Here is a 22,893-nt window from a genome sequence, read left to right as displayed (position 1 = left end):
AAGTTTGTCTTCCTGCAGTGTTGTCTGTCAGGAGACGCTGGCTAACAGTGAAGACCAGCTGAACTTAACCGGTTTACAGACATCTGCACTACCAGTGCAGTTAATGGCTACTGTAAGGAATGATAGATTTAATCACAAGATTTATAGCATAGACTACTGCAGGTCATTATTTAGCCAGACTATTAGTTGTCTTTGTGTGTGAGGCCACATGGACTGAACTGTTGAACACTTTCATCAAGTTGAAGCCATTGCCATATAAATAATAGTCCTCCCTCCGACCCCCGTGCTCCGCCCCTGCTCACTATACTCACTACGTACGGCCTTGCATTCATTCAGTCAGTCAGTCATTCAGTCAGTCAGTCAGTCAGTCAGTGTGCTCTTCAGCAGTCAGAGCTCCTGCTGCAGCCCTGCTGTCCATCAGGAGGCCCGGCCGTTTCAAACCCTCCCTCCGGCTTTTGGCCCGCGCCTCCTCATTCAGCTTGAAAAGCCAAATGACAAACGCTTAATGGAAATGGAAAGATGAAATTTAAAATGTAAAAGATAAAATTTAAAATGCTTAGTGTCAAATGCCAAATGGTAAAATTAATTTCATTTTTTCTATTTTAGCTTGTATTTCAAGTATTTTCATTTTAGCTTTTTCATTTCCCATTTTGAGTTTCTCTTGTCTTGTTTCCATTGCCATTTTCAATTTCATCTTTACAATTTAAGCTTTCAGTTTGAGCATTTCCATTTAAGCTTTTGCATTTTAAATTTCACTTTTTTCATTTTTGTCACTTTACATTTTCATATTATCATTTTACATTTTAAACTTGCTTTTTCAATTTCCTTTTTCTTTTTAAGTTTAATTAATAATAATCTTTTTAATTTGATCTCTTTAAAATTTTCTATTTGGACTTTTAATTTGATTTATGACCAAAAATATCCTCCACAGATGTGGGCAGTTCAACCAAGGAGAGATGTTTCCTTCTCAGATTGATTCATTGTATTAGTTTAAGTTTTGTTTGTTTAAGTGGTAAAATTCTCCAGCGCTGTATAAGAAAAACAACATTTCTTGAGATTGCAAACAGCAGATGACAAAGACGATCTCACCACAAGGTCCATTTAGTAGCTGTTCTGAAGCTTTCAATCATATCACATCTTCCTCAACAGAACGAGTTTGCCCAGTTGTCATGGAAAGGCAGATGTTCAAAATCCGCTGATTTTTTCTGAACACTTTAAGGACTTCTCGCCCGTTTGGTAAAAATTATTTTTAACGATTTTTTTCTTCATTTTAGTTCATTTTTCTTCTCATGATATGATCATATGGTTATGTGCTTCACTTTTTCATAAAGCTGTCTAAATGACTAACAATTCAGAACTGAAGTCAAACACGGACGCATTTCTAGTTGCACCTCATGAACTTTGTTTAATGAGTGTTTCTTTATAAAACAAAACCATCACACACAGAATCAAAGAAGTCACCGGGGCAACAAAGACATAAAAAGGAAGCAAAGACAAAGTTAGCATAATTGGGATGAGGAATAGAGCTTTGGTTGAACATGACAAAAGACTCGTTTTCTACAGCACTGGAACTGAATACACAAGTTTTCCCACAGCTCCCAGTCAAACATGCTCTGATAATTTACCAGTATGATTCCCTTTTATTGGCATTCACACATTATATGTATACACATATTATAGTATTGATCCCTTCAAAGTCATTTTATATCAACTGCAATTCTGCTATTCAAGTTTCTTTCGATTATAAAAAATATTGTTTATATTCATATTCCATTTGGTCTGTGATTATAAAAAGAGGTAAAACTATGAACAATGAAAAATGATTAAAATAGAAATATCTCATAATAATTAGTTATTGTTCCATGAGTGAAAAAAACCCCAAATAAGAGTGCTTTACCTAAATGATCCACAACAACGAGGCACAAACACAAGTTATCCGAGTATCACTTACGCCTAGGTTTGAAATATACCTCAGCAGCAGATTAAACACGGTAAAGCTGCTCTGAGTGACACTTTACTGGGATACAAGCTTTTATCCAGAATACCAAGTGCATGGTGTCAAATGACTCCACAGCCACTGCAGTGAATGCCTCAATCCGCTGAGAAAAGCTGAACTTGCTGATTTCACAGGTTGCGTTTGCTCTTGCAGTAACATTCAAGGAAAGTTTTTAGAACTTCTTGTTTAAGTGCCGTCTGTGTGTTGCAGCAAGGCCTTGATTTTCCTTCATTCCCTTTATAGTGTCCACTGACAGTCCGTGTTACTGAAGTGGTTTATCAATGTGTGAGTCTGTGGAGGGAAATGTAGTGTAATAACCATTTAATGAAGCACTACACTTCGAAACCCAGGAAAGAGTTCTGGATTTAGTTGTCTGTCACATCAGCAAAACTAACTAGCTAACATTGCCAAGTACTGACCAGACATCAGCTGTTAGGACAATAAATGGTCCATGCTTCTTCTTCTTTGGTGTTTCTGAGCTTGATCACTTGAATACGCCACATACTGTATCCGGTTCCCTTCATCATCCTTTTTGACTCTGATGTCCGTTAGTGAACCAGCAGGATAACTGTTCCCTTTGTCATGTTAAGCGATCCACTCGAGGTTAGCCGATGCCTAAAATCCTGGAAGGTACCTGGAACTCTACAGGTCACTCTTTCCTCTCATGCTCTGTATTGTCTAATACAGCACACATGCAATGACATAAAGTTTAACTAAAGACTATTGTGACCCGGGCCCTGTTTTCTCATAATTTTCCAAAGTTCTGTATAATTGTCATTGACATTCCTTTAACTTCTTCACTGCACTTTAAAGCTCCTTGTGTCTTATTTGTTCATCTGTAGTTAATGTCATACCCATGAAAAATCAATCGAACAAAATCAAACCTAAAGCATGTTCATGTTCACAGCTCTGCAGTGTAAGGATCCATTATTCTTCATCCCTTTTCTGATGCTGTTTAATGTCCGAGACCAGCTGAGGGTCTCTGAGGGCCTATATACATGTTAGCTTTCTTGTGTGTTGGGTGGGTTCTATGGAAATACAATTAGGATTCTAGTATTGAATATGTGGAAAAAATGTAGTAATGCATGGACCAACATAATGGGTCATCCATGGTGCCATAGCAAAACAGGCTGCACTGAGGTCAGAGCACTGAAGCTGCACTTAGCATTAGCTGCCATCAGCTGCTTCAATCACTGGCTCAATCACCAGCTGCTGGGCTAACTGCTGATTAGTAACGTCCAATCATATTCATGCGGGTGTACAGTGCGGACATTATAATCTGGCACTTCTCACTATCACTGCTGATAAACTCCGTTTGCTGCTACAGCTCCCTCCCCCACTCCAACCTCCTCCTTTGGTGTTGATTTACATTAGAGTCAGTGTTCATGTATGTTTATTACTGTGTTTTCAGGCAGAACGCGCAGCGAATTTTGGAGGTGGCGCGGTTGCATACAAAAGGCAATGGAACGATGTGATTAGAAGCAAATTAGCCCGGGGGGTGGACGCCGAGACACATCCGTACAAGTTGAAAATGTTTCAACTTGAGTGAAAAATGTTCGCATTTCCCTGGGGCTTTAAGAATCTGCTTCATAAATGTACAGAGATGAGAGGAAAAAGAAGAGAGACTGGAGGAAAATAACAAGAAGAACTGGAGTTGGTCCATTGGCTGTTTTTGACAAATAAACATTGCACATTGTTTTTGTTTACTAGCGGATTTTGACCTCTCCAATATAGCGACGCGCAGACGCACAGCGGCCACCCAATAAGAAGCATAGTGGCAACATGCAGCAGGCTCCTTTCCAGTCAAGAAGGCGGCAAAGCTAACGAAAACAGGGATTTATTTCATATCGTGTCTAACTTTAGTGGATCATAACATTTTGGGTATGGAATTAATCTGCAGATTCTCCGGCTCAAGTTGAGACCAAACGTTTCTGTGGATGTCAGTTTTTGAGCGACGACAAAGGCCGAAATGTGGCCTGCAGCAGACGAGGTAACGTTATAAGCCTCGTTTTTTTCAATTCAATTCAGCAGTCAAAAGCCAACTGCTATAAAGTTACATTTCCAGCCATGCTGGATTAAATCTACACTTTCCTGGCATATTTAGTGTTGTGTAACGGGCTCATCCAGGCGAGGAAGAAAGAAGAGGGAGAGCCGGCAATGAGTCAGAATTTAAAAAAAGAAAAAGCCGAGCTATTTCTAATTCTGAGCAATTTAATTATTATTAATGACTTGATGAACAAAACTTTGGTCAAAATATAAGACAGTGTTATGTGGTTCATTTGAATTTCAAGGGCTTTTTAAGCACTTTGTTAAAAAGGGGGCTATTTTCAAGGTATTCCAGTACTTGATTTTTTAATACTGCTATACCAGCTGCTATAACAAAACAAAAAACGATCGGCAATCGGCAACAAACCCGATCTGGGCTTCCCTACTTAGGGGGAATTGGTTCTCCAGCAGAATCCTCGTTGCTGCCCAGATTCTTTGACAGCTCCGTCAAAGAGCAAATCTAAAGAAAGTAGAATGATACCAGCAAATCCTCACATTTGGAGAGCTGGAACCAGTAGATATTTGGCAGTTTGTTTGGAAGAATGACTAAAAATGATTTATCGGTTATCAAAATAGTTGTCTTCAAAGAGAAACTGAGATTCACTTCAAGTGGATCACTTCAAAAATATAATAGAATCTGGTTTAATTATGTGGAGAATCAATCCTTTCCAGCATCTTGATTGCTAATGTCTACTTAGCATTATTTAAATTCTCACGTTGTTTATTTTTGCTCATGGATACGGTTTTAGTTAGATTTTAGTTCAGGTTTATTTTTGCCTTAACCCTTGAATCTTTGCTGTACACTCCTATACGTACATATTTATACAATATGACAGGCTTGTCCTGTCATTAAAATATATGAATGGACTTTCTGTTACTCTCAACATGGGAAGAACTCGTAGTAAGCGGAACAGCGAGCGGTAGGAGACATTATCCTGTCTTTTCATCAGAAGTTAACAGTCACCTTCATAAAAACTGTGTCAACTGTGCGTTCAGCTGTGGCTTTGGGTTTTGAAAGTGGGTGAAAATCCATTCATAAAGCGCTGCAGTCAGGTCAACTACTGCCTGTTGAATTACATTTCACTACAATGAAATGAACCTATATTAACCTGATTTGAATAATTACCAGGCCACAATAAAAAGATTTTTTGGAAAATGATGAGAAAACAATATCTTGAACTGTCAGTTAAGCATAAAATAAAAAATCTCCCTTCTCAGGTCCTCTGGTTTCCCTGCTAACTCCTTATCAGAAGTGCTAAATGTGCTACATTAAGTGCACCTGTCAAGCAGCCAGGTAGGAACTCACCTGGTGCTTCTCCCTGCAAAACTAAAGATGAATCTCACAAAGAAACTAAAGTGAAAGCTCTTCCTGTCCAGTTGAGACCAGTCCAGAGTTTGTGTTTTCCTGTTGTACTGCTGGGGTAGGGGAGGAGGGGGAGGGGCTGTTAGTTGACTCTGGCTTCATCCTCAGAGATGACTGGCAGACCACCTAGATACACACACACACACACACACACACACACACACACACACACACACACACAGGAAAAGAGTAGGCGAGATGTGAATCAGAACTGAGTAGTAATGACATAAAAGAACCACTTTAATTATTATTATTATTATTATTATTATTACCTTTATTTAAAATCAAAAAATCATTGAGCGATGACCCTCATTTACAATAATGTTGAGTAACAGTTTAAATGATTAAAAGATACAAAATAATAACAGATAAAAGAAAACAATGAATAAAAACAATTAAAGAAGTTAATTAAAAGTATATACACATAGTTCATAAAAGATACAAGATACAGAAACAATTCAAGTAAAACAGGTACAAACATAAGCTGAATGCTTCTTGATCATGGATATTGTGCCAAAGAATACATTTTTATGGAGCTTTGTAAAGAGTTCGAGGCAGTCGGAGCATAGAAACTAAAAGCAGATCTTCCGAGCTCAGTACAAACTCGAGGGACTTGCAGAGGCAGCCCATCATTAGACCGTGTATGATATGGTCCAGAGGACGAAACTAGCAGAGAAGAGATATAAGACTGGCAACTTCTCAATAAGAGCCTTGTAAAAAAAACAGATACATATGCTTATCACGCCTGTCAGACAGAGAAGACCACCCAGCTTTTCCTGACAGGATGCAATGAGTGCTATACACATCGCCAGTAATAAACCTAAGAGCAGAATGATAAACTGCATGCAAGGGCTTAAGAGTAGAGGCAGAGGCATGCCTATAAACCACATCACCATAATCCATAACAGAGAGAACAACAGCTTCAGCAATCCTTTTCCTACAAAACATAGGAAATTTCTATTTTTTCATTTGATGATAAGATTGTCTATATGATATTTATATTCGGTAACTGTCAATGTTGGATCCTTGTTACCATTATCTGTTGCTCTAGAGAACAACATAAACTTAGTTTTATGAGCACAAGTTTAAGATCCTTAAGCGCAGCCTGGAGAACGTTAATGAGTGAGGCAATAAGCTATACAGATATACATACTACGCAAACACACATATATTAATATAGTAGTCCAACTCACGTGGTCTGATCCTGATTGGCCAGATGAGGATGGAGCAGAGCGCCAAAGCTGCAACGACTGCCACGCCTCCTGTCACTATGACCATGATGTAATGATAGAACCACACACAGGCCGGACAGCACACCACAGTACTGAGAGAGACAGAAAGAGACAACAAAATATCTAGCCGAGTGCCATATAGTTCCATTATATTCAGAAAAGGCAGACATCTCTACAGCAGATATCTCTAAAGCTCGGCAACTCACACCAAAACAATCTAGATGGATAAATAGCACTGCAGGTAAGAGGAAAATTATGGATTTTTGATTTCAGGCTGAACTGTCCCTTTAAGGCTCAGTCCTTATCGCAGCAGCCCAGGTTCGATTCCAAACCGGGGCCCTTTGCTGCATGTCATCTCCTCTCTCTCTCCTGCCTTTCCTATCTCTATCTACAGCTGTCACTGTCCAGTAAAGGCAAAATGCCCAAAAAATAATCTTAAAAAAAGTGTACAAAGTGTTATATTTAGACTGAGATTCTGAGTTATTGTACTTACATTGTAATTTATGAGACTGATTAAAACAAGAATGGTCAAAATCAAGTTCTCCTGACATTTAGTCCCTAGTATGGGTCAAGCCCTGACAATGCTGGATCCTACATTTCCATCCAACTCAGTAGCATCTTTTGTTAGACCCTCCCTGCCCGCATCTTTCAAACTCTATGCCCCCAGTTTGTGAGGCAGGCTTTCTGTTAAAGATCACTTTAGTGATCCAGACTTTTCATCCAGCGCCATCATCATGTCCAATACTTTGGTTAATGACCAAATACCTGCAAAACTAATGGCATTCCCATCAGCCTCAACTGCACTTTGTGTTTAGTGCTAATTAATCAGCAGGTCTATTGTTAGCATGATGAAGTTAACATTTAGCTCAAAGCACCACTGTGACTATGTACAGCTTCACAGAGCCACCAGCATGGCTGCAGACTCTTAGTCTTGTTACAGGCTGTACAGTACTCATCAGGACTAGTAAACTGATCTCGATGTGTAAAATCAGTCGAGTGTCATGTCTATAAAGCAAATTTGAATATGAAAAATGTAACAGTGGGTCATCATTGAACCTTTCCACCGTAACATTAGAGGAGGTCCTTTAATAAATATTATAATAATATAATAAATATCCTATATTATCTCTCTAACCCCGACAGTTTGTTTGTGCCCCACAAGCATAGCTGTGTGCCTATCTCTCTCAGCCGTCCTGGGACCTCTCTCTCCCCTGGCTGTCGGTGCCTCTCTCCAAATGTTTGGATCGGGATCTTCATCCTCCAGGAGACTCAGCCTCTCCTCTTGTCTCTCTCTCTCTGCATGTTGTCCTTGTACCTCTCTCCCTCTGCGTGTTTGTGATGTTGCTCAATGTCCTCCCGCATCCATTCTTCAAATATATTTACAATCTTTCTATAATTTTGTCATCATGATTGTCCATACTAAGACGGTGTAGTCCCTCATTCATCCAGGAGTGTTCTATCGTAGAAAAGGTTTCAGTCGTAGTCATCTGGACACTGTTTTCAGAATCAAGACGTTTCGGCTCCCATCCGGAAGTCATTCACAATTGTGAAAAAATGGACCAGTAATCAGTATCAGGCCCTCAATCTGCCCAAAGTCTACCACAGTGTATTAGCACCTTGGTCACGCCAATCATATGCTAATCAGGTACTTAACAGTGATGAGGGAGGTGCAGCCAGAAAACAACAGGCCTGATTACTGATTACTGGGCCATCATGGAAACTATTAGGTCAGTTTCAGGTGAAACTAGGCAGAGTAATCAACAGATACTCAGGTAGATTCCTTCCTGAGGGCAGGGCTTATGTAACACATAGGAGCTTAAATTTCTGAGTTCCCGTCCCATTTTTCACAATTGAGAATGACTTCCGGATGGGAGCCGAAACGTCTTGATTCTGAAAACAGTGTCCAGATGACTACGACTGAAACCTTTTCTACGATTGTCCATACTGTATATGTGTGTATAACAATAAACGTGTGTGTGTGTGTGTGTGTGTGTGTGTGTACTAACTGGCAAGGATGCAGGGCCTGAATGATCATCACAGCCCCTCCATTAGCCAACTTATCAGTGAAACTCATAGCTCCATACACAAACGCTCCACTTTGCTGCAGAGAGAGACAGAGATGAAGATAAAGATAGTGGATGATGGAAAAGGACACCATCAGCAAAGGTAAGGTTACATCACACCTCCCTCTCTCACTCACATGCACATCTTACCGTCTGATCGGCAATGAGCTCGGCGGTCATGGCGAGCGATATGACCAGGATGGTGGCTGAACCTGCCCCCAGCAGCGCAGCAGCCCCGTACACCTGATGACCCATCCTGACATCCAACAGCACCCAGTAGGAGAAGGCCAGGATCAGCAGCAGGCCCACAAAGTAAGTAAGCTGGACCAATCAAAAGAGAGACACACAGTGTATGACAGGTGAGTTGCTGGTTCAAATCCAGTCCTGGTGAAATTCAGCACTAAGTTTAGGCTTCAATACTTCCTCTTTTTTTAGTATAGATACAGAAACAGATCAAGTTTAACTTAGATCCTGCTATTCAACACACTCAAGTACGTTTACGTAGCATTTAGTGACACTGTATCTGAATGTGATGAGGAAGTGCTGTACTAATAAAACAAAGAACCAGTCTGTCAACTCTTTAGCTCTGCTTGTGTATTCAGAGCTCTTAACTGCACTTCACTGCATTATACTGACAAGGGTTTCTAATATTTTGTACCCTGATGAATGTAAATGGACAAGATATTAGAAAGGATTAACAACTTCTCCTGTCTTACCTTTTTTGAAACGCTAATTTTTCACTCCCTTTATTCAAAGCCCCTGAAAACTTTCAAATTTGAAGTATTTCTTTATAAGATTAAATATTCATAACTAAATAAGCAGCAATGAAACTTAAAATTTTGACAAAACATCCTTAGGTATTATTTATAAAGAGCTGAACCCTCAGAAACTCATCAAATCAACATCATCAGGGCTGTGTGGGTGTGGTTTGATCATCATTGATTGACAGTAGCATTTGAAACATGAGCAAACAACCCAACAACAAAATCAAATTTTGATTTAAACATTGCTAAATCCTGACTGGTGCATGAAAGTATGTGACATCACCTTTTTCCAAATGAGCTCTACCCACTTGAAACTAGTCAGAAGAAAAATGAAAAAAAAAACACAAATACAGAAAATCTCTCATTTGAAATACCCAAATCTGTTCTAACTTTGGCTGAACAATAGTTTATTTGAGGATTTTCAGTCAGGATTCAGAGTGCATCATAGCACAGAGACAGCACTGGTGAAAATGATTTATTGCATCAGACAATGGACTTGTCTCTGTACTTGTCTTGTTAGATCTTAGTGCTGCATTCGACACCATTGACCATCACATCCTATTACAGAGACTGGAACATTTAATTGGCATTAAAAGAACTGCACTAAGCTGGTTTAAATCCTATCTATCAGATCGATCTCAGTTTGTACATGTTAACGGTGAGTCCTCTGTGGACGCCAAAGTTAGTCACGGAGTTCCACAAGGTTCTGTGCTTGGACCGATTCTATTCACCCTGCAGAAAAACTAGTCCATGCATTTGTTACTTCTAGGCTGGACTATTGCAATTCCTCATTATCAGGCTGCCCGAATAAGTCTCTTAAGACTCTCCAGTTGATCCAGAATGCTGCAGCACGTGTACTGACAAGAACTAGGAAAAGAGATCATATTTCTCCAATATTAGCTTCTCTGCACTGGCTCCCTGTAAAATCCAGAATATAATTTAAAATCCTTCTCCTCACCTACAAAGCCTTTAATGGTCTGGCACCATCGTATCTTAAAGAGCTCACAATACCTTATTACCCAACTAGAACACTGCGCTCCCAGAATTCAGGGTTACTTATGGTTCCTAGATTCTCTAAAAGTAGAATGGGAGCCAGAGCTTTCAGTTATCAAGCTCCTCTCCTGTGGAATCAGGTCCCAGTTTGGGTTCGTGAGGCAGACACCATTTCCACATTTAAGAGTAGGCTTAAGACTTTCCTCTTTGATAAAGCTTATAGTTAGGGCTGGCTTGGGTGAGTCCTGAACCATCCCTTAGTTATGCTGCTATAGGCCTAGACTGCCGGGAGACTACCCATGATTTCTCCAGTTTCTCCAATATTAGCTACCGTTAGTTAACGGTGAGTCCTCTGTGGACGCCAAAGTTAGTCACGGAGTTCCACAAGGTTCTGTGCTTGGACCGATTCTATTCACCCTGCAGAAAAACTAGTCCATGCATTTGTTACTTCTAGGCTGGACTATTGCAATTCCTCATTATCAGGCTGCCCGAATAAGTCTCTTAAGACTCTCCAGTTGATCCAGAATGCTGCAGCACGTGTACTGACAAGAACTAGGAAAAGAGATCATATTTCTCCAATATTAGCTTCTCTACACTGGCTCCCTGTAAAATCCAGAATATAATTTAAAATCCTTCTCCTCACCTACAAAGCCTTTAATGGTCTGGCACCATCGTATCTTAAAGAGCTCACAATACCTTATTACCCAACTAGAACACTGCGCTCCCAGAATTCAGGGTTACTTATGGTTCCTAGATTCTCTAAAAGTAGAATGGGAGCCAGAGCTTTCAGTTATCAAGCTCCTCTCCTGTGGAATCAGGTCCCAGTTTGGGTTCGTGAGGCAGACACCATTTCCACATTTAAGAGTAGGCTTAAGACTTTCCTCTTTGATAAAGCTTATAGTTAGGGCTGGCTTGGGTGAGTCCTGAACCATCCCTTAGTTATGCTGCTATAGGCCTAGACTGCCGGGAGACTACCCATGATTTCTCCAGTTTCTCCAATATTAGCTTCTCTGCACAGGCTCCCTGTAAAATCCAGAATATAATTTAAAATCCTTCTCCTCACCTGCAAAGCCCTTAATGGCCAGGCACCATCGTATCTTAAAGAGCTCATAGTACCTATGAGCTCACCCCAGTAGCTCACCTGGTAGAGCTTTGGCACTTTGAGCACCACAAGCCGAGTGTAATATAGTTCCATTATATTGAAAAAAGCCAGACATCTCTACGGCTGATATCTCCAAAACTCTGCAACTCACACCAAAACAATATAGATGGATAAATAGCACTACAGGTAAGAGGAAACATATGTATTTTTGATTTTGCGGTGAACTGTCCCTTTAAGGCTGAGTCTTTACCACAGCGGTGTGGATTCGAATCCAGCCCGGGCCCTTTGCTGCATGTCATCCCCTCTCTCTTTCCCCTGCCTTTCCTTTCCAGAAATGCCAAAAAACGAATCTTAAAAATGTTTTTACCGTAATTTGCAGTAATTCAGGATTAAAGGTGAAAGTAGCCTGACAATCAGACTGAATTTCCATTTTATTTTCTTGGGAAAAAAGTAAATCAAAGATATGGATACCAATTCAGAGTTCTAGAGCCAGCCTGAGGTGTGAGGTTTTACTTACACATTTTCCAATGAGTTTACTGAGAGGCTTCATGATGAAGGAGGACAGGAAGCCACTAACGTACATCACTAATGGGATTGTTGCAATGAACTTCTGTTGGAGGGAGAAAGAGAAACAGAATGAACAAACAATGAGGAAAGACTGGTGAATGTAGCTATGATACAGAATATTAGTTATGGTGTGGTGAACTGATAATATATATATGAAAAAGAATGATTCTGATGATTTTGTGTTACCTTGGGCAGCCCCAGAGTGTTGATGAGATACATTGAGATGTAGGTCTGAGACAGATTGACTATTAACCTGGTGGACATGTAGAGTAAGGCCACCTACAGAGATACACAGTAACGCACAGATCTGTTAGAGAGGTTTGCTGCAGGCAATGAAAACTTTGAATACTGTTCTATGCTTTTTCTTCAAGACGTTTGACAAAACACAAAATGTGGCAACTGTCAAGCTGTTGAAACAGGAACTGCTAAAAAAGCAATTTCTGTCCCAATCTGTCAGTCCAAACACAGAGCAACTACTAGCTGAGTAGCATCAGGTGAAGTTTAGTTCAGGCTTTGGTGCGTTTGTTCTGATACTAAGAGAGTCAGATCTGGTTTGACTTGGTAGAGTCTTCCTACCTGGTAAAAAGAAGGCTGCTGCAGCCAACATTTCCACTGCAGAGGAGACAAGGAGGTCTTAAAGCGAGGAAGCAGGGGCCTCCGCTCCCCCTCCTCCTCTTCCTCCTCCATCTTCTTGTTCCTCCTCCCCTCCTCTTCTGAAGCCTCCCCTCCTGCTCCAGGCCTCAACTCAGGAGTTCCCAGGTGGAAGAAGAGGGAGAAGAGAGCACCGATGCCCAGCACAATCAGCGCCAAATTCTGTAATCAAACACAACATAGCACAGGTCAAGGTTTATTATAAACTGGTAGATGGCAAGCTGTTTTGTGTTCTTTCACTTCCACCAAACTCTGTGAATCCAGACTGTTTCTGGCTGCGGTTTTATAAAACATACCACAACTGTCTTATGATAAAAACATCAACACAAAAACATGATACTTGTCTTGTACAGTGATAAATATAACAATGAAAATAAAATAAGCAAAATAAAATAAGCAAAATGAAACACATGACAACAATAGCATCTTTGAGAGAATCATAAAAAAGCATGGTGTCATTTAAAATGAGTAAATTAAGTCACAACCTGAGTCTCCTAACAGAAAAATGTTCTTGCCTGGGACATGCAGAGTCTATAAGTGTAAATATAGCACCCCAATTATAGCATGGTTTTGGTTTCAGAAGTAGACGGGAAGTTAGGGGCTCTTCTACCAAAATAAATACATTCTAAAAAATTGACACTGGTAATGGGAATGCAGTTCCTGCATTTATATACATTTACAGTGGTGTGAAAAAGTGTTTGCCCCCTTCCTTCCTTATTTTTTTGCATGTTTGTCACACTTAAATGTTTCAGATCATCAAACAAATTTAAATATTAGTCAAAGATAACACTAGTAAACACAAAATGCAGTTTTTAAATGAAGGTTGTTATTATTAAGGGAAAACAAAATCCAAACCTACATGGCCCTGTGTGAAATAGTGATTGCCCCCTAAACCTAATAACTGGTTGGGCCACCCTTAGCAGCAACAACTGCAATCAAGCGTTTGCAATAATTTTTTAAGGTCATGCCACAGCATCTCAATAGGATTCAGGTCAGGACTTTGACTAAGCCATGCCAAAGTCTTTATTTTGTTCTTATACAAAACGCTGCTGCCAGGCTTTTAACACGTTGTAAGCGACCACATCACACCAATCCTTGCTGCCCTTCACTGGGCAAAAGTGTGAGTATAAGAATTGATTATTAGATTTTACTGCTTGTTTTTAAAGCCTTGAATGGTCAGACTCCTGTCTATATCTGTGATCTGCTAACTCCCTATGAGCCTGATCACTGCTTGAGATCCTCTAGCAGGGCACTACTAATGGTTCCAAAATCTGGACTTGTCACTAAGGCTGACGGGGTCTTTGCTGTCTGAGGCCCTCAGCTTGAGGATATCAGGCATGCAAACTCAGTATCCTCTTTTAAATCTCTTCTTAAAACTAATTTTTATCTTTGGCTTTTTCTTAAGTATTTGTTGTACTTGTTTTTAATCATTTTATCTTGTTTTATCTTTTATATTTGGGATTTTATTTACTTTCTATCCTTTGTTTTTAACGTAAAGCACTTTGTAACTTTGTTTTTGAAAGGTGCTATATAAATAAAGTTATCATCATTCATATTAATGCACTAGCCCTTCTGAAATTCACATTTAGTTTCATTGGTAGATAATGTTATATTTATATCTTTACTAAAAAGAAAACTGTCCTTTACTGCATTATCTTTGATTAATATTTAATTCTACTGTCTTTTTAGGAGAATATTTACTGTAAATCAAAATATAGATTGCATTTTTTGTGTGCCTTTTTTAACGTGAAAAACATGCAAGATATTAAAGTCCCTATTTCAGTCCTAAGTACTGTCTGCAGATCTTCCTATCAAGCTGCATAAGCCCCCAAACAACCTTCACTTAATCAGAGGGTAGGGCAGCTTGTATGGCAAAACCCATGACATGAAAGTCCAAACATGGATAAGCCTATCAACTCAAAGCTTCCTTCATCTGATTATGGTAACTGGACACTGAAGACACTGTTTAGAGAGATTTTAATGAGTCACTGAATGATCTAACTTTTGTGAGAAAATCAAACTGAAACTGTTACAAGGTACAACCTTGCACCCCATTGGGACAGTTTACAGATAATGCTCCTTTTTTAGTTTAGTTACATTTATCTTTACATTTCAGGAGACACAGATATTCCTGTAATTATGCTTCCTGTGTGTAATTATGTGCACTTACTTATTTTAGAGGATATCTGTGTAGTTAGGGTACAGCTACAGTAACTGCTAGTACAGTAAAATGTGTTTCCATTATTTTATAGAATTGCCTTTTGTTAACTAAACTAATTAAAAGGGTTGCATACAGTTAGTTGTATTTGGGTATGTTACATGCACATAATAATGTAGAAAATGCAACAATGCTCTGAAAATGTCAGTTGTGGATGAGAATGAACCATTAATTTATCTTAGCATGGACAATTCTGTAATCACAATTAAAGCTACTTCTCATTTTCATTAAATGTATACTAGCTGAAAAATGTATATACAATTATAGCTGCTGCGCAGCTATGAGTTGGGGCTGGGCATTTTGAGGAAGATGAAAAAAAGAAGAAGACAAATGCGGTTGATCCCAGACCATAGTTATTAAGCCTTGAAGTCATGTGCCTCTAATCCACACAGCATAATGCCTGAGTAGACAACAGCATGTTTATTCTGCATCATCCAGGGATTGAACTCACAACCTTAAACACCAAGGGTCTTGATCTTGCTGAACTAAACGAGAAACCACTTCTTAGTTTGATGTGAATTGAGCAAAAAATGTGGGAGGAGGCAGCTGAAGCTTGTCAAGTGCTGGATAATAAGTTAATAATTAGAATCAGGTGTGTTAGAATGGGGAGATACCTAAAACATGCATGGCAGTAGCTCTCCAGGACGGTTAGGGTTAACCCTAACCTGCAGCAGAGCTGCCCAGTCCCTAATACTAACAACAACAACAACAACAACAACATTGGCAATTCCAAGATTATAAAAGGCCAAAGTTAACATACAATAGAAGGGTGCAGTCTTCGATTTTGGAGAAGTCTGTGTGTGCACATTCAACAGCTAAAGCTAACAACAGCAGTCTGTGTTTTGTGATAAGAGTTGATCTGAGCAGGCAGAAATGCTGCCTGATGTCCATTCACACAACCTCAGCAAAACCACTGCACCATGAAATAGTAGTTGTAGTTGGAGCTAAGTTGGGATACATGATGGACACTTACTGTGCGGCATACCTACTTAATGAGTTGTATGTATGTTGCAGTCTTGGTTGCAAAACAAATTTCCAAGTCAACCAATAAGATATAATTCTAAGTGTGAAGGTAATGCCTCTTCAATCCACATGTCCAAATCAAATCACTCAGGCAGTCAGTGTAATCTGATTTCACTGTGTACAGCAGACGCACTATCATTTCAAATGTCAATGTTGTTTAACTAAATCACAGAGAGACACAATGAGAACACACAGGGCCTTATGTTCCTGAAACTGAGTGCAATTACAACTGAAAGTGTAATCTCCCAGCACAAGTGCACATGGGTGTGACCAAATGAAGCTTGGCGAACGTTAAATCAGGAAGGCTATCCTCATACTTACTCTATTCATTTACAGTTTTCTCCCTCTCTTTTCCCTTTCAAGCTTCCAACTCAATCAGCTGACTGAGCGCATTCACTCTTTTCAGTTCAACCAATCAGATTTTGCCACAACCTCTGTGAGCCAATCATCTCGTATAATATACGAGATGATTGTAGAATAAATAAATTCAGTTAATTACTCTTTCTCTCCTGATTAAGGAAAACACAATCAGCAGGTGGAAAAGCTTTAGCAATGTCCATCGATGTCCTCTCAGCCCCTTCAAAAGCAGCAGACAGATGAAATGGACCAGGAGGAGAGTCTGATGAGAAATGTTCACCTCTGAGGAAATGGAGTTTGGACTTAAAATAATAATGCCTTGAGAGCTTTGTTGGAGCTCAGGACGCGTCCTGAGGATGGCTGCCATGCTCCAAAATTTTGATGTTAAAATGATTAATAACAACATGAATTACATTAGATCCAGACTGATTCTGTTGTCACATTGGGAGATTTAAATAATTAATGAATTTGTAAATATTTTTTATTTGCATTAATGCTGGCTTTGCGCCGGTGGGAAATTAGGGCCCCTAGTGTTCTGTTCAAAGGGCCCTGGTATGTTAAGTGCTACTGTCAATGTCTCATGGTCATTTTCAGTAGCTTCACCCACTCTTGAACATTGTAAAGTGTCATGTGCCAGTTGCTGGGAACTCCTCCTCACCCTGAAGACGAGAATATCTGCTGGTCCAAGTGCATCACTGAGTAGGTCATTGTCCTCTCTGGCCTGGTAGTGAAACAGCAAGTAAGCCACTCCATACACTGTGATGTTGGCTATCACTGTGAATGCATACCTGCACATACACACAAGGAAGAAACTTTGTATTCAGGACCTGTAGATTACCTTGCTTTGTTCTGTATGTGTGTAGAAGACGTACCTGTACGCAGTGAGTTCTACTTTGGCGTGCTCACAGGTGACCAGCTCTGGAATGAGAGACAGGTGGGAGATCTGAGTGGCAGCCCAGCCAAACTGAAAGACGATGATGAACGGGACGAAGTAGGTCAAACTGGCCCACTGCGGGGTGAGGGAGTCGCAGCCCAGACACTGGTTGAAGATGAAGGCAAAGGACAGCATCACGCTCAGTGTACCTGGATAACAAACACACACAGAGAAGCAAAGTCAGTTACTGTAACAAATATACTTATCATTCTTCTCTATTCATTCAAATGAACCAGTATCAGATGACCTCAATCATCAATCAACACATGAAAGTGATGAATTGAAACTTAAGAGCAAAATTCTCATAATTTTTGCTCCAAAACCCCAGAGAAATTTGGAACACACCCATGAAGGAAGGACCACTTCACCACTTCCAACCCACTGCACACATAACACATCCAAATATGCAAATATATTACAGGGTGATTTATGGGTAATGAAGTCCACTGAAGTCTTCAAAGTTGCAAAATCTCAAACACTTTTCACTTCCTGTGTCTTGGTGTATAAAGTCCCCATGAGCAGGAATAATTATATGAAGAAATAAAGGTTTATAAACAGTCTACAAAACCAGTCAAATGTCTTTTGTAATTTTTAACACAGTGAAAAGCGTGTATATATAGCCTGAAACGAAAAGCTATGAAATTGCACTTTCTTTACTTTATTGTAGACAAAGTTTGGCAGAAACCAAGATGGATCAGTTTTCACATTTTAATACACTCAGAAATTACAAGTTTTGGTTTTATCTTTCTTTATCAGCTAGATGTTTTAGGATTATTTTGGGGGCATTTTGTCTTTATCTGACAGCACAACAAAGGTTCCCCAGCCAGATGCAGTGGCCCCACAAGGACACTGGGACAACTTTTGCACCTAACTTTCGTACCTACATTAATGTCCCCCTCCAGTTGAAAATGTGTTTCTCTTATTGTTACTTACTTGGATGTTTGAGCTTCACTGTGCAGAATGATGTCTGTTCAGAGTTTGTTTTCACATTCATCTGCTGAAGGGGGAAAGTCTCTCAGTGCTCACCTTAAATCCCAGTTTAAGATGTGGGAGCACCAGCAGATTTTGTGACATCAGTTTGGAGTTTGGAGCCAATCGTGGTCCAGTATGCAATTTACACAAGTGTGATGTGAAAACCTGAAACCTCCAGGTCACATACACTGAGAACGGACTTTTCAGTGAAGCAGGAGACATCTTGTGTCCAGCAGTTAAACTTTTTAAATGAAAAATATTTTGCATATTCATAGAGTCTGGACTTTTCAATGAGGGTGTACATGTGCGTTTAAGGATTTTCTAACTAGGTGATTTAACTTTTTTGTAGAAAAACCATATTAGACACAAATTGTTATTCGAAGCAGAGTATTTTCAAATGTCTTAAAACATGTCTGGGGGGAGGATCTTTAATGATTCTATGGTCTACTTCCATGCCTCTTTCAGCTCAGCAATGTTTAGCTGTTATGTTACCCTTGTTACGAAACACTGTCTGACATCTGTGAAGCAAAAGCTTCTGCCTAACACAATATGACCTTGTAGACGGTTTATAATGAAGCTTTCCCTGTGTATGTGTGTGTGGCTACTTGTCAAGTCCTTCCACTATGGATACTTTTTATCACCCTCTGACATGTCATTACAGAGTCTACGCAATCTGACTTGAACTGGATCAGTAAAATATATGCTAAGTGTTCAGTATGAGAGCAAAGTCCAAACAGCAGTTTCATAAATACCCTTTAAAAGAGCATGTACCTAACAGCTGACTGACGGAAACAAGCACCAGCTTCAGAACTGGACAACAGGACTGGCTTCTTCCTGATTAACCTTTTGCCGCCCACCGTTGGGCAGGATTCACAGACTACTACTACTTGTAAAAGTTATTTAAATATAAGCACGTAATAGCTATCAATGTCCATATGTATCAATGTATCGATAGTTTTCGTCATTGTGGTAATTTTCAAAAAAAAAAAAACCACAGTGTCATAAAAAGAGAATACACGGAAACTGTAAAAAGACGGTCTCTCCGTACCTTGGACCTGAAAGTTTATTTCAATGTACTATGTGAAATACATCTGTGTTTGAGTACGGTCAAGACCTGCTCTATAGGAAAAGTGCAATGAGATAACTTCTGTTATGAATTGGCGCTATATAAATAACATTTAATTTAATTGAATGTGCTGTGGATTACAAATTCTCTGAATTTACACGTTACTGTTGAAGGGTAAATCATTTCTGAATCTTGTGGGGCAGTAGTGAAGCCACTTTGTAATACTATCTACCTGTCTGTCTGTCTGTCTGTCTGACTTACCAACTAAATGCCATGTCTTCCTCTTGCCATAGTTGCCACAGCCAGGGGTTCGGTCAGACTCGTAACCAATGAGAGGCGTGCAGATACCATCAGCTATCTGCCCAACAAGCAGCAACACACCTATACGGCGGGTAGACATTCACGATTCAGTAATATACAATAATAATCAATGTGTGACAACAGACAGAGAAGAACAATGCAGGACAAGAGTCGGCAGACATTCACTGTATGAACTCAGTATAAATATCCACACACAGGAGTGAAAATGTCTAGGGTTTATTTAAGTTAAGACTGCAATAAATAAAAATGCATAAATAGCCTCACTTAAAAACATAACACCAGTGGTATCACCGTATAGTTGAATCAACATCCCTCTGATGCAGTCTCTATAAAAATAAACATAATAAGCTTCCCAAAGACTTATAACAGGGATATTGTATAGAACTGCATGCCTTGTCCAGATGTTAATACATATCACATATATACAACATGTGTATAACTGTATAGAACGTGACAGATATATGCATAGATAGATAGATAGATAGATAGATAGATAGATAGATAGATAGATAGATAGATAGATAGATAGATAGATTAACCTGCATATGTGTTTTGGAATCCCAGCACTGAGTGGTAGAACACCAGTAGGTATGTGAACCACATAGAGGCGCACAGGTCGTTCAGAAAGTGTCCCACCGCATAGCTGAGCCTCCTGAGGGCTGGCAGAGACCTCTCTGTGTCCGACATTACGGCTCGCGGGAAACAAACGAGTTTAAACGCAAAGCTCAGCACGCGCCTTCATCCGCCAGACTGACAGGGCTAATAATTCAATAAATTAGCTAAAGTTAGACGATTTTTTTTCGACTTTGGGAGAGGCTGAACAGAGCTTAGTGACGACAGACTAACTTTCGGTTCCCTTTTCCACGTTACTGTCTTTCCATACACTTATCATCATGTTTTGTCCGTTCAGTATGTTATATGTTGCACCTGCAGGAGTAGGACAAAAAGAAATTCCAGTCCATCTCGGTGACAATTTCCTCTTGTAATCAGGTGACAGTGGCGAGCTGTGTCAAAGACCGGAGGAGCATCTGAGGAGGAATGAAAACCGAAACACAACCAAACTGGAGGACAGAGGGTTTTCATCACCGCATTTCACCCTTTACATCACATGTAAATACCTAACTAGCTAATGAAATTACGTAACGTGAGCGAGATGTTCTCCGCTTTCTGTCAGGGACAATTTAAGTACGTTGCTGAAAAACAATCAAAATCCCATTAAAAGTGACCTCAAAATTAGACAGAAGCCCCTTGAGTGCATTTCGCACAACGACAGCAACGTGCAATGTTAAATCCACCTCGGTGCGGAAAACCCCAGTTATATCATTAACCTTTAGCTAACTGGCGACAAACGTAAAGCACATCTGGCGATTAAAATACAAACAGATGTAAACAACGACGCAGACCGTCAATGATGATGTAAGCATAAATAGCCAGAGGAATGGACCAATAGGAAACCCTTCTTGCTCCTCTCAGCCAATAGTGGAAGCCTCGGGGGTTCCACTTTCTCACGTGACGTGCCGGCAGACGGACAGCCAAAGATCGTGTATGATACAGAGCGAAGAACACTGAGATATATCCCCAACTCACTTCCGCCGTTGCGAATATACTAAAGATGTCACATATTCAAATTTTCTAATCTATAAATTACTGTAAATTTGGCAACTATAAGGGAATATTAGAAAAGTAACTTCTGCCAAATATTATTTTACATATTTGACAAGTTCAACAGTCAAAATTCCGTTCCAAATTTTGGATGTCCCAAATTTCCCTCAAATTTAATGTCGGCAAATCTGACTGTTATTCATTCACATGAATCATTAACATCCAGCAGCTGCAAAATGTGGCTGCCAGGATCTTAACTGAGGAGGGTTTTAAGGGCCGAAACCAGGGTTGGCCTGGGAATGAAAAATGGCCTTGGACTTTAATTCAACTCAGACTGCCCCCAATAATAAATGAATATTTAAATAAATTAAGATATATATGAATGAATAAATACATATACAAATGTGTAAATATATAAATCAATAAATGAATACACAAATTAATTTAACATTTATATGTCTGTCTCATTTAATTTGTGATATATTTATGGTGACAATTAAGCATTAAATTACATATTTTTTTATTTATTCATTAAAGCATTTATTAAATAATATCTTAATTATTGCCGTAAATTACATAATTTATGTTTTCATTTATTTAAGCATTTTATTAAATAATTATATATTTATTAAGAATTAAATAATATAATTATTTATTTATTCATTTATTTAAGCATTTAATTGTATAATTATTTATACATTTATATATTAAGTTTTGGCCCTTAAAACCCTCCATACTTAACCAGATCAGAGGGAGGGTCACATTACATCTGCCCGACCCTCTTGGGATTGACTGCCCATTAATGTTATGTTTAACTGGTCATTTTACTATGTTCTTTCAAATTAACACCTCTTATTTCCGAGTGGTTGAGCATACAGTGAGATTACCAGGTTTGGATTTGGGGATGCCTTACAAAGTTTAGAAGCTCTACCTGTGGAGGTGAGGCTTCTATTCATGAAGGAATATGCAATGAAAATAGTGCCATTATTTACACGTGTACACTTAATAAAACTTTATTTACATTTGGAAATCTTATAAAACACGTGTAAATAATATTTCACTATATTTGCTCCATAAAGCACATTTTTACAAATACCTCTGCTTATTTCAAGCCTGTGTTGTTTTCAGCCACACTCGTGGCAGGGCTCTAGGGATGGCAATGTCAGTTGGTTGGTGCAGAATGAAACATCTTGACAACCATTGGATGGACTGGATTTAATTTGGTTCAGAAATGTATGCTCCACTCAGGATGAATTGTAATAACTTTGGTGAGCCCCTGACTTTTCACAACTACTGTACCTTCATCATCAGACCGACTTACCATTTCATTTCACTTCATTTATCAAATTACTCAAGAAACTGGAGATGTCGGTGGTAATTCAGAGGTCTGGAACCTGACTAAGACTCAGAGACGCTGTCATAGCTGTAGATGCTTAGTATTCAATTTTGTTTGATTAGCCCTTTCTGTTTGCTCATGCCTTCTCATAAATTGATGTTTCATTATCAATTTGGGTAAAGCACTTTCTAATAGCTGTTTTAAAAAAGTATTGGATGAAATTTAATATAACCTAAGCTCAACAGACACTTAAGTCTTCAAACACTCAACACTTTCTTGCTGGATCT

At 39.3% G+C, this 22,893-nt stretch overlaps 1 protein-coding gene across 1 annotated transcript; it reads right to left on the bottom strand.

Moving 5' to 3' along the window:
- Positions 1-1,378: 1,378 nt before the first annotated feature.
- LOC122886770 (major facilitator superfamily domain-containing protein 12-like) lies at positions 1,379-21,153 on the bottom strand. Its single transcript, XM_044219350.1, has 11 exons — positions 20,208-21,153; positions 19,609-19,728; positions 17,248-17,458; positions 17,034-17,163; positions 12,703-12,939; positions 12,313-12,405; positions 12,077-12,169; positions 8,851-9,021; positions 8,644-8,738; positions 6,599-6,729; positions 1,379-5,531 (listed from the first exon to the last, which is right to left on the bottom strand). Exons 1-11 carry the CDS (start codon positions 20,353-20,355, stop codon positions 5,488-5,490), a joined length of 1,473 nt encoding a protein of 490 aa, XP_044075285.1. The 5' UTR covers positions 20,356-21,153; the 3' UTR covers positions 1,379-5,487.
- Positions 21,154-22,893: the final 1,740 nt, after the last annotated feature.

This window comes from Siniperca chuatsi, linkage group LG13, assembly GCF_020085105.1.
Source record: "Siniperca chuatsi isolate FFG_IHB_CAS linkage group LG13, ASM2008510v1, whole genome shotgun sequence".
NCBI lineage: Eukaryota > Metazoa > Chordata > Actinopteri > Centrarchiformes > Sinipercidae > Siniperca > Siniperca chuatsi.
Note: the sequence above shows the minus strand (reverse complement) of the source record. Positions and strands in the feature narration are given on the sequence as shown.